Here is a 12,270-nt window from a genome sequence, read left to right as displayed (position 1 = left end):
AAAAGAGCTCAGACAGACCGAGGGAGAGAATGGGAAATTCTGTGAACTGACCCCGAGGGGACATTGTCACGCGGATGTCAAGGCTCTTTCACATCTAGATGTCTACATAACTAGAACCGGTGACAGTGGGTGAAGCTGGGTATAGAGGAGCCATGGGAAAGGTGCAAAGTGATTAGAATGGGGGCCTGGAGAGAAAGTGATGGGTTTGGAAAAGGGTGCTGGTCAGAGGCCAGGACTGGAGTAACTCCCAGCCCAAAGTGCAGTGGGAATGCAGTGAAGCGAGTCTCCGCTCGGTGGTGTGCGTGAGGCTGGAGAAGCGGGCTCCCGAGGGCAGTCATTGCAGGCCAACTGTGTGTGCCGGAAGGGGCTCCGCTGCAAGCTGTGGCCACCCTCTCCACCCTGGGCAGATGCCGAATGAGATTTGTATTTGCTTTACTTTAAGGGATGTCCAGTCTCTCTCTCCTTAGTGGTCTCGGGGTCCCTCCTCCGTTCGGGTTCTCAATCTCTGAGTATCAGAACCACTAGTGGGGCTTTTCCTTTTCTGTACAAAAATGGTGTGTGTATTTTAAAAGTAGACCGTATAGATACGTTTGGTACAAATGTTTAAAGGTAGAAAATGCTATGAATCCCAGGTCTCCCTCCTAGCCCTGTTCCCAGTCACCTGGTTCCCTTCCCAGAAGCAACGCCCGTGGCTCGTTTATTAGGCGATGACTCGTGCGTATGCGGATGTATATAATACATCACACTGTTCTACTCTTTTTCATTGAATCAGCTGTAGAGATGGTTCCACGTAGCCCACACGCAACTCCTTCATTCTTTGAAGAGACGCAGGGCACTCCTCATCTGGTGGCCTGCCGTTGTAGAAGTCGGACACTTGCTGAGCACGGGGTGCTTTCTAGTTGGCCACTGGAAGCAGGGCTGCATGCTGCCTTCCCAGGAAACCTCCTTGTGCCACACAGGATGCACAGGAAATCCCTAGGAGTGAAATTACTAGGCCAGACGGCATTAGCTTTTGAACTTCAGGTTGTTATTGCCCAATTGCACAAATTGCACACCTCTTGGGAAGCACACAGAGCCCTGGTGGTGCAGGGGTTAAAGAGCCTGGCTACGAACCAGAGGGCAGTGGTTTGAATCTATTAGCTATTCTGTGGGAGAAAGGTGTAGCCATCCGAGTCTGTACAGATGGGCAGCCTTACAGAGAATAGTCCTACTGTGTCCTTCAGGGTCGCCAGAATCGGAATTGGTTCAATGGTAATGAGTTTGGGATTGGGGGGATTGGGCAAAGTAGAGGGAAACCCGTTTACATGGGGGACTTATTTTTGAAAGTGCGTGGGAGCCCTGGCCCACCACAGAATCTCTCTATAATCTCAGAAATGAGCCAGGACCCAGAGACTCTCATGAGCTGCTCTACCTTCCTGCCTGTGCGGCAGACAGCTGGCTCTTGTCCTGTGTGGCTGACAGGTGTCCTGAGCTGGGCATTCCTGTGGGTGAGAGTCCAAGGCACGGCAGCACAGGGCTTGAAGGGTTCCCACTAGAAGGCCTGCATTAGCCTCCTCTCCATCTGGGCTGGAAAATAGGGCTCTCCCCCTCCAGCCCAGGCACCCCATCTGCTAGGGGTTGGAGCACAGGCCAGGTTGGACTTTAGCCAAGATGTAGTCAGACTCTGGAAAAGGCCTAGAGAAAAATGGAAGCCGGAACGCTGAGATACTGGGTGATTTTTTCTTTTCTTTAAATAACAGAGGTTTCACAAAAAACAAACAAAAACCACCAAAAACAGCTGCCATTTAATGGATTCTACCTCGAGGTGGCTTGTGTTCGAGGAGATCTGTTGGGCTCCCAGGGTTTTCAATGGCTGGCGTTTGAGAAATAGATCGCCAGTCCTTTTTTCCAAGGTACCTCCAACCTTTTGGTTGGCAACCGAATGCACCATCCAGGGACCCACATTAAAGACCAGAAAGACACACTCCCACTAATCTGCTTGTGGCCTCTCTAACGTGGTCTTTGGGTGTGACTGGTCTCCGTGAAGGAGCCCTGGTGGTTTAGTGGGTTATGTGTTGGGTGAGTAACCACAAGGTTAGCAGTTTGAAACCACCAGCCACTCTGCAGGGGAAAGAGGCGGCTTTCTACTTCTATAGAGTTATAATCTGGGAACCCCACAGGGGCAGTTTTGCCCTGTCCTACAGGGTCGCCAGGAGTCAGAATCGACTTGATGGCAGTGAGTTTGGTCCTCTATGACACCTCAGTAGGGCTGGTCTTGGGATGCTTCAGTTCTAGGGAGGTGGAAAGGGCGGAAAGGGGTGTCTGAGGGCTTTGAAAGGCCAGCGGGGGTTGTGTAGACATGTTCCCCCTCTGTGTTCTGGGAAAAGCCACCCAGCTGTCTGTCTGGAGCAGAAGAACAGATGTTCTCATGATCCTGGGAGGTCGAATCATCTTTATTCTGCATGTGAGCGTAGTGGTCAGCCCTTCCCATGGGCAGCACGCCTGGGGCATGGCCCAGGTCTACTTCGGGGGCCTGGCACATAGTGGGCACCCAGTCAATATTTGAGACAGGAAGAAAAGGAAAAAGGATCCACAAACCAAAAAAATTAATCAAACTCACTGCCAAAAGTTGATTCCGACTCATGGCGATGCTATATAGGGTGTCCAAGAATGTCCGTCTTGACAACTGCCCACCTCTGGGTGAGCAGCTGTGCACTTGGAGCACTGTGCTGCCAGGAGCCCTGGGATACCTGGTTGCCTTTCCGGACCCACTGCTGCTGAGTGTGTTCCAAATAGGGGTTCAGTAGGACGGGGAGAACTGCCCCGAGGGTTTCCAGAGCTGTGAATCTCTGCAGGCACCTTCTGCCCCATCTCCCTCCCACGGAGCAACTGACACTGCTGCTAGTCAAACTGTCCAGAGTTCTCTTAGCGCCTCACCACTTATCCGCGATGCCACCAGAAACCCTGGGGACGCATAGTAGGGTTCGGTAATAATTTGCAGTGTTAGAGTGCTTGATAGTGATGTGATTAAAACATCAGGGATCATGTTGTGTTTTCTAAAAATTCCCAATCCCACAGTTCTCCTGAGACAGCCTGTTCGTGGCCAGGCTAGGCTTGTTCTCCTGCAAGGTCCCACTTGTTCCTTTTCAGACCAATCTACCTGTAGAACCTCAGAGGTCAAGGTCTGTGCACTGAACACTCTCCACGCTTCTCTGTTAGTTTCCTCTCAAGCCCTGCAGCCACGGGGCTGAAAGAATCACATGTGAAACTGCTTTTGGGGGGTGGTGGTGGTAGAGGTGGTAGGATTAGTACTTCTGAGGTGTTTGCGTTTAAAAACCTGGGGAGAATGTAAATAATCACACCTAAGTGTGGACGGTGAAAAAAAAATGAATGCTAGGGCAAGAAAGGGCCAGCAGAATTCTGTCCCTTGTGAGCTGGCTTACCTTGTATACCTCTTTGTCCTCCCCCTCGGGCTGTGGGCCTCAGCTGCAGGCGGGAGACTGTGCGCCCCTGGGCCGGCCCTTCGGAAAATACTCCTGTGTGCTGGGGCAGCTGGCATAGCCAATGTCATACTGTAGAAAGCCTGCCGAGAAAGGAGAACAAGAGAGCACTTTTAAACAATGGACAGCGGGTTGTTAGTAAGTCCTGGTTTATCTGTACACGGTCTAATCCCTGTAGTTGATGGGTTGCTGCTGCTGTTGTTGTTTGAGGAGGCCGGGCAAGCAGAGCAGGCAGCCTGGCCAGCAGCCTAGACACGAGACAGCGAGACAGCGGCAGGAGCAGGGAGGGCAAGCCAGGAGTTGTCCCACAGGTGCCTCCGCTTGATACCAAATAGGGAGAAGTATTTGCGCGTTGGCAGGCAGCAGAGACACTGCTGAAGATAAATGGGGTAGCAAACCCTTGGCTCCCCCTCTCCTCTGAGGTGGAGGGTTTTAAAGCATATACTCTCCGGTTCTTTTTGGATTGGGCATAGGGCTCAAGAGAGAGTGGATTCAAATTTTTCAAATCTTGTCTCCGAATAATAATTCGGTGCACGGGGACTTGACAGAGTATGCCCTCCATCAATGTGTATGCTGGAAATGCAACATGGATCCAACATGGGAATTTAAAGACACCCCCCCCACCCGATCTCTCCCCGCCCCCGTCTCTCGCCGCTTTGTGAAGCAGGTGGCCTGTAGTGCAGGTACTTGGTCCTGCATAGAATAAGCCGTGGTTTTCTTTTTCGTGCCTCTCTCTACTGCGCCTGCCTTCTGCAAACCTCACCTGCTGCCTTTTCCAACACCTTCCTCTCCCACCCGCCCCGATCTAGCTTCCTGGGCGGATCTAGGGCATGCTAATGAAGCCCCGCCCCTGCCCGCCCGCCAGTGTTCCAGGGCGCCGTGCAAGAACACCTCTCCTGGTAGAATACAGGCGGCAGGGCCTGGGCTGTGGCCTAAAGGCTAGCTTAGCCGCCTTGCTCGTTGCACTCCGATGTCCCAAACCGGATGGCAGGCGGGCATACCTTCACGGGAGCACAGTGCCCAGAGGAATGAAGTCCTCTAGCCTGACATTGTTACGTGGGAAATGTCACGATGACCTTTTCCTAGTTTATGAAAACGCCCTCCCACCTCTTCACCCTGCTTGGTTTGCCCAGGTAACCAGTGTTCCAACGTGCTGGCTGTCCTTCCACACAGGTTTGTTACAGAGACCAGCAGACAGGCACACCAAAACACGCACGTGCAGCCCCGCCCTTTCTTTAAAACGGCAGCCTCAGACACCTGTGGTTTACGCCTTGCTTTTTAAAAAAATCATTGTTCTTAAAAGAACCTAGCAATATTTCTTGGAGCTCTCTCCATGATTGTGGTGGTGGTGGGTACCTGCGGGTGATAAGGGGGCTTCCCAGAAGTGGGTGGGGGGAAGCCCATGATCTTTTCGTTGCCTTCTTTCATGAACTTTTAAAGGCCCCTTCATAGTGACACCTCCCGACCCCCCCACCCCCCAATGGAGCAGAGTCAGCCTCCAGGCCTGTCTTGCAGGGCCTCTGGGTGTGTCTGAACTGCCAGGCTTTGGGCTTTCAGCTGAGTGAGTGCCCCCAGGCCCCCAGGCTCCTTCCTTAGCGACTGAAGGTCCTTTCATTGGAGATTACACGCACACACTGGTCTAACAATAATTTCTCAGAGTCGACTGTCATCGGTGTTTCCCTTGGCTGGCGAATGACTTCTACTGCAGGCCGTGACAGTCACATCTCTGAATCACCTTTCAACCTTCTGTCCGGAGGGTGAGGGAACAGCTTAGCATAATCGGGGCTCGGCAAACACGTGGGCTTCACACTACCGTTCATTTAAACCACGTCCTGCACGCGGTCCCTTAAGATCAAAGCAAGTGGGGACTCTGAAGAAATGATCTCTGCTAAGGCGGTGGCATGTTTTCTCTTGTTTCAGAAACTAGGATGAGCCGAAGCATCCCTGTGGAGGTCGATGAATCAGAACCATACCCAGGCCAGTTGCTGCACGCGATCCCAGCACATTCCCCTTCAGAACCACCTGTTCCGAATGTAATAAGGAACATGGTGCCCACCAGCTTGTCTGCCCTCCAAACCACTCACGGGGCCTCTGGAGACTCTGGGGGGGCCTACCCACCCCTGAGACTCGAAAATCGCCAGTGGTGTGTGTCCCAGCAGGCCGTCTGCCTGCGCAATAAAGTCCTGGAGGAGAGTGAAGACAGCTACTGTGGGAGACACTCGGGCCTGACTGCGGCCAGCGAGCCCGAGGCTCAGCCCCTCCGCACAGAGCATCAGTTTTCATTTATGGGAAAACATCATCAATGGCTGGGATCTCAGCTTTCAGCAGCATCTCCCGACACTGGCCATGACTCAGACAAATCAGGCCAAAGTTTGCCTAATGCCTCGGTCAGCAGCCAAGAAACGGTACAAAGGCCCCAGCCCCACAGGAATCCGGCAGCCCCAGACCTGCCTACTATAGACACCGGCTATGACTCTCAGCCCCAGGATGTCCTGGGCCTCCGGCAGCTGGAAAGACCCCTGCCCCTCACCTCCGTGTGTTACCCCCAGGACCTCCCCGGACCTCTCCGCTCCAGGGAGTTCCACCTGCTTGCGCCACAGCGGTATCCACAGATGCTGCCTCTACAACCTTCCCCACATGCGCCGTGGAATTACCAGTACTATTGTCCTGGAGGTCCCGACCCCCACCAGGTGCCATGTAAGTGCCCTCTCCCCCCTGGGACATACTGGGCTGGGTAACAGCTGGGCTGGGTAGCCATGTGTCAGGGATGCAGGGAGGGCTTCCCACTTCTCTCAGGCACTCTCCTGGTGGGGTTCCATTCACAAAGGGTCTTGTTGCTGTTAGGTGTCATTGATTTAGACTCATATCAGCCCCACTGGGCAGAGTAGAACTGCCTCATGGGGTTTTCCAGGCAGCAGTCTGGACGGGAGCAGGCTGCTGGGTCTTTCTCCCATGGAGCTATGGGGTGGGTTCTGCTAACTTTCTGGTTAGCAGTCGAGAACTGGCCCAGTGCCCCACAGGGCTCCTCACCAAGGCCCTCAGAGGGATGTTCTGTCTTAGCCCAAAGCCTGCCCCACTTGGAACCGCTTTCTCTTGGGACCCTTAAGGAGAAAACAGTCCTCTATCTGCGGTAGAGGAAACCTCCCTATAGACAGGGAGATAGATGACCCAAATACCTTCTAGAAAACTTGCTCAGTGTCTGAATTCTTGGATTCTTCTTTTTCTGTATGCTTCTTCTCCATCTTAAACTTCTGTCAAAAAGTCACTAAGCCTCTCTGGATTTATGTTCTTGCAGAGAGATCAAGTTGCTCATGTGATTTTTGTTGCTTAAACCCCTTGGGTATTTGAGTCTAGCTGCATTCCAGCCACACCCCATGGGAGTCCCCCAGATGTGCTCAGTGGCTTCACATCCTGATGCACGTGCCCTTTTCTCTATCCAAGAGGCCCTCCCGCTTCTTGTCCACTTGACCCAGCTCTGAGCATCGTTTACAATAGCACTCTTGAGCTTTAGTTCACATACCACAAAATTCACACCTTCCTTCGTCTCTCAACTCTTCAAGGGGGCTTCAAAACCTTCATGGGAAAATCCCACTGCCTTTCAATTCCATTTTTCGGCAAATGGCTTAAAATCCCCTCACAGAGTTGTGCGGCCGTTATTGCTACGAGGGTTCCCGTTCATACGTGCAAAGGTTTATTCCAAAGAAAACATGTTTAAACATGTCTTTGTGACCATGGGATGGCTGTAGACAAGTTCTCTCAGTAATATACTTGTCTGAGTCTCATGAGGGTGCCCTCAAAAAACCAAACCAAAAGTCCAATCACAATACAGTTCTTCTGCAGGGATCATTGGGACCAGTTAAGTTCAAAGCAGATAGGTCAGCTCAGAAAGTTACAGCAACTGTTTGGAAGGATTTCAATGGTGTAATTGTAACTGATATTTTTAAAGGACACAGGCCGGTGATCATTGGGGCTTATTATGAGGAAATTTTAAGACAACTGAATTTGTAAGAAAAAGGCCAGAAAAGCACTGAGGAATTTTTCCCATCATGACAATGTACCTGCTCAACCTTGGAGGGTAGCAAGAGCTGTTCTGTGAGATTTTCACTGGAAAATCTTACCCCATCTATCCTATAGTCCTGATCATCTCCCTTCCAATTTCTTTCCACTTCCAAACTCAAAGAACTCAAATTTAAAATGAATATGATTTGACTCAATGTTGACACGATGTCAATTGAACAGTGCAGCATTCTTCAAGGGCAGGTTAAAATCCACTGTTAGCAAGTCGATTCCTACTCATCCTCAAAATCCCATCCCCAGAAGTGGGTACACCTGGATAGAGGGCATGTTGAGAAGCAAGAGCTTTATATTTTGATTTTTTGCTTAATAAAGGTTTCTAGGACTTTGTAGCAATGTTTTTACTTACCTCTGTGCAGCTTTTAGACTTACCTCACGTGTCTCTGGAAACCTCAGACCACTCTCTCTCTGAGTTCCTCTGCACCCCTGTCTCTGTCTTCGCACCTAACACCAGAAGGCATTTTCTCATGGGCTTGACTGCTTCTCCTCCCACACTTGCTTTTGCACACTAGAGATGAGGTTTGTTTGTTTCAAACAATGTTCGCTCTCTCTGTTTGAAATATTTACTCCTGTTTCTGACATTCTCGACTTGTTGTCAGGTGCCCAGATGAAACACCAGATTGTGAGCTATGATAGTTTTCTTAGAAGTAGATATTGTACAAAAAAGCAGTTGAAATGGTATAAGAAAGAATCTGACCAAAGGCCTGATGTCTGGCCTTCAAAACAGATCCTAGAAGCTGTAACAAACCACAATTAAGTACTTGTATAAAGCACTCAGTACAATCTATCCCTAAGAAACACTGATGAAACCATGAAGCACCTCATGGCATGGAGGGACCTGGAAACCATTATGCTGAGTGAAGTCAGTCTGTCACAAATAGTGCCTGAGCCCACTGCTGTAAGGATAAGTACCAAGACAAAGGCTGACTTCTGCTCTCAGGTTATGTAATCTTCTAGTCTGGTTTCCCAAGCCTTGAGATAGAGAGCTTGCTTGGTACCCACGAACCACGTATCACCCCCCTTTATAATATATGTTAAAAACCACTTCACCAGAGGTGACCTCACCTCAGGTGGGGTCAGTTTTTCAAAATGGTGGGGCAAGGGAGAGGACCATTCAGTTACTGCCATCGACATTGGGCTAAGGTCATCTCAAGTCAACTGACACTCCTACAAGGGTGATAAGTGAACCTTACTCAAGTCAAGATATGGCAGGGGGGTGAAGGGGGGTAGGTAATATATGTCTCAGGGAAAGAGATTACATTTCTGATACTGGATAAAGCGGGTGGAGCAGCCTCCCATCTGGAGAAAAACCACTTGACAATACTTATAGAGAACCTAAGGGGTGAATCCACCCAGTATGATCTTCCTAACTGGACACTTTTGACCTGGTTTGTAGCCAGTCCTTGGTGACTCAGGCAGGCTGCTATATATAGACTACTGGGGATTTAGACACTGCCCTTCAGAGGCCACATGAGAGGGTTTTGAGATGGAAATCCCACTAAGTGAACTGGGTTTTACCTCAAACCCACCTGTAGCAGATTTAAAGAACCAACAACGTACTCTCTTGGACTTAGGGCTGAAACGTCCTAGTACGCGAAGAAACAGATGACTGCTGTCCTGAGGTTATGGAATTGGTGGTGGATGGAGTTTGGTTCAGATCTCTTGCTTTGAGGATGCCTAATGAATGGTGATCTGGTACAATCCTGGCTACTATTTTAATGCCCTCTTTGCTTTCTTATGACATGAATGACTCTGGTTGGCACAGTTCTGCCATGGTTCTGCCTCTGTGAATCAATGCTATTGAAAGTTTTTCCCCCTCATCAATGCCCATTGTGTGTGTAAATAGAGCCCAGTCACTTAAGTTTACTCTATATAAGTCAACAATTCACGTATTGCTGCCTGGAGCTGGCCAATACCTGTATACTTTCCTTTGCTCTACAGTGTTTTAAACTCTTTATCATTGGCTAAATTAATGACACAATCAATAGAATTACCTTATGCCCCAGGGAGATTATTTATAATGTTCTCTATCATAAAATGTTAATGATGTCTCTAAAATGAACCAGAGACATATGATATACTATAAACCATAGATATATGAATGGATTTTGGCCTCACATTTAATTCTAGTCCCAACCTAAGAACAATTAGTTCTTAAGATATGGCCCTACTCAAAGCTCATCCTCATAAAGAGATTGCTGAAGATATGGGTGCTACAGCAAATTGTGATAAAGAAACCAGATAGTGCCCAACTATCAGAGATAATAGTATTGGGGGGTCTTAAAAGGCTTGTCTTCAAATAAGCGGCCATCTAATTGAGGCATAAGTTAAGTACACATGGAAGAAACACACCAGCCTGCTTGATCCAAAGATTGTAAATAATAATAAAATCTAAATCTGGTGCTCTCTTCGGCAGCACATATACTAAAATTGGAAAGATACAGAGAAGATTAGCATGGCCCCTGCGCAAGGATGACATGCAAACTCGTGAAGCATTCCATATTTTAAATAAATAAAATCTAAATCTGAAGGAAGGAATGATATCAGAGCTTAAATTATGAACACTGCTTGCTGAAGGCTATGGGTGACAGTGGAAGCCCCAAATCCATTTGCAGGGTCCCCATGTGGGTTAATCCTCTCTGTCTATAGTCAAGGGATGTGAACAGCCTTGCTATCAAACAGAGCAGTGGAGAATTGATTATGGCAGATGTAGTTAGGTTAAAATGTAATACCTTATCATTTGATCTCCCTTTTGACCCATTTTTAAGTTGTTTCAGTTCTTAATATTTTCTGTTCTTTTTGATTGAGGTTTTTCTGTTTTCGCTTGTCATTGTTTTGGGCTTTTTTCTGTTGCTTGTTTGTTCTCCGTTCCTGTTTTCCCTGATTTTCTGCATAGGAAATCCAGGATGCGTAGATCTGGAGAAACAGTAACTGGATTGATAATTGCCTCGCTGCATGGCAGGGGAGGATGGGGGAAATGAGGAGCTAACAACAATGAGTATGAAAAGAAAATGTTCTGAAATTGATTGTGGTGATGACTGCACACATGTTCTTAATATGAATGAATGATTAAATTGTATGATATGTGAAGTATATGCCAATAAAACTATTTTTTCTAAAGGGATTGTGGGGGGGGAGGAAGGGTGTTAGAAAGTTAAATTAGAAGCGTGGATGAAACAGGTAAGGATGACTGAGCCAGAAGCTGGGGGAAGAAGTTATCTTAGGGAAAGGAGAGAAAGAGCACCCGCGGCTAACACTGGTTGGAAGGTGTTGAACTGGGAAATCGAGGGCTGAGCACCGGTGGACCCACAACCGATCCTAGTGCAGTGCCCGGGAACAGGGGCTGTGGCTGGTGGAGTTCCTTAAATATGCATCACCGAGTATTCAACCAGAGCAAGGGACAGGGCTGTGTTGTATTTATTTCTCAGTAATTCTGGGTTGAAAGGAAATCCTTAACACAGTTTTAAAAAAAATAAATGTTCTGGTTATAAAAGCATCTAAATAAAAAAAGGAAACCACACCTGTACTTCTAATACCCAGACACAAGTCCTTATCAGGATTTTGACATATTCTGGTGGGTGTATTTTCAAAACCTCTCTCCTGAATGCAAAATTTCCAATGTTGGTCTCTGTCCTTATGCAGCACCATTGCTAAACACCTCACAGTATTTTATCAGAAGGATCTACCAAATTGTTTGCAAGCTAATCTCTGTTGTTCGGTGTTGTTCGGTGTCATTCCCAGGTTTCTGGTTTTGTGTGCAGTGGTAGGACACACACATTGGAAGTCTCTTGTCTCGATGAATGTGTAGCTATGTGACGACTTAGTCAAAAGCTATGTGTCACACCACGCCTCACATAGCCCCGCCTACTAACAGGAGAAAGCCTGATCAAAGAAAGCATTGGCTCAGTATTGTAGTTTAGGGTCCTTCCCAGGGAAGATTTTCTCTCTTCAAAATATAGTCCCCAGAATGGCACCATTCTTTTGAAATCAGCAAGTGCTAATCCATTCTTTGTAAGTACCCTCCGTCGCCTCTAGGCAGGTGCCATTCAATAGCAAACACCTTCTGTAATACATCAGGGCCACCTTGCTTTCATCAGTTTGCCTTCTTGCTCTCCTTTGTGTTATTTCCTTGTATTGATGAGGAAGGAGTCCTGGGGGTGCTGTGGGTTGGGTGTTGGACTACTAACCATAAGGTCAGTTGTTCAAACCCACTTGTTGCTCCTGGGGAGAATAATGAGGGTCTGTCTGATTCACAGCCTTGGAAACCTTATGGAGTGGTTCTGCCCTGCCATATAAGATGCCTGTGAGTTGAAATTGACCTGACAGCCATGGGTTTGGCTTTGGGGTGGGGGTAGGGGGCGGCAGGTGTGTGTGTGGGTAGAGCCCTAGGACCCTGGCAGTGAAGAGAGGTGATGAAAAGCAGTGAGGATATAACTTGCATAGAAATAGGGAAAAACTCACAGACGCAGCTAATAAAGCATGTGAAACCAAGCCTCGTGTCACTGCATTTAGGGAATGGACATTTTTTAAAAGATAGCATTTTCCTTATTGCTATCGGGTGTCACTGAGTGGATTGTGACGACCCCATGTGAAGGAGGAGAACTGCCCCATCGTTTCTGTGGCTGGGGTCTTTACTGAAGCCAATCGCCAGACCTTCCTTTCACAGAGCTGCTAGCTGGGTTCGAAGCCACCAGTCTTTCCAGTAGCAGCCACGTCT

General features: G+C 48.5%; 1 protein-coding gene, 1 long non-coding RNA gene and 1 other non-coding gene across 4 annotated transcripts in view; 2 read left to right on the top strand and 1 right to left on the bottom strand.

The window, feature by feature from the left end:
* The window catches only part of TRAF3IP2 (TRAF3 interacting protein 2), a 54,537-nt gene that overhangs the window by 9,356 nt on the left and 32,911 nt on the right, over positions 1-12,270 (top strand). Inside the window, exon 2 of one of the 2 annotated variants that reach the window (XM_045294596.1) lies at positions 5,400-6,176. The exons of the other annotated variant lie outside the window; for it this stretch is intronic. Within the exon in view, the coding sequence (XP_045150531.1) occupies positions 5,408-6,176 (769 nt within the window). The 5' untranslated portion in view covers positions 5,400-5,407. The remainder of the gene's footprint in view (positions 1-5,399; positions 6,177-12,270) is intronic. 2 annotated transcript variants of the gene reach the window in all.
* The window catches only part of LOC123522210, a 28,650-nt gene continuing 16,393 nt past the window's right edge, over positions 14-12,270 (bottom strand). Inside the window, exons 2-3 of the long non-coding RNA XR_006680484.1 lie at positions 3,423-3,562; positions 14-1,674 (exon numbers count right to left, since the gene is read on the bottom strand). This is a non-coding gene — a long non-coding RNA (uncharacterized LOC123522210). The remainder of the gene's footprint in view (positions 1,675-3,422; positions 3,563-12,270) is intronic.
* LOC115871048 lies at positions 9,954-10,060 on the top strand. Its single transcript, XR_004047037.1, has one exon. It is a non-coding gene; the product is annotated as a U6 spliceosomal RNA (small nuclear RNA).

Source organism: Echinops telfairi, unplaced genomic scaffold (assembly GCF_000313985.2).
Source record: "Echinops telfairi isolate 266 unplaced genomic scaffold, ASM31398v2 ScPeMD7_3533;HRSCAF=4204_0, whole genome shotgun sequence".
NCBI lineage: Eukaryota > Metazoa > Chordata > Mammalia > Afrosoricida > Tenrecidae > Echinops > Echinops telfairi.
The sequence above is the reverse complement of the archived record's forward strand: the minus strand, read 5'-3'. Positions and strand labels throughout refer to the sequence as shown.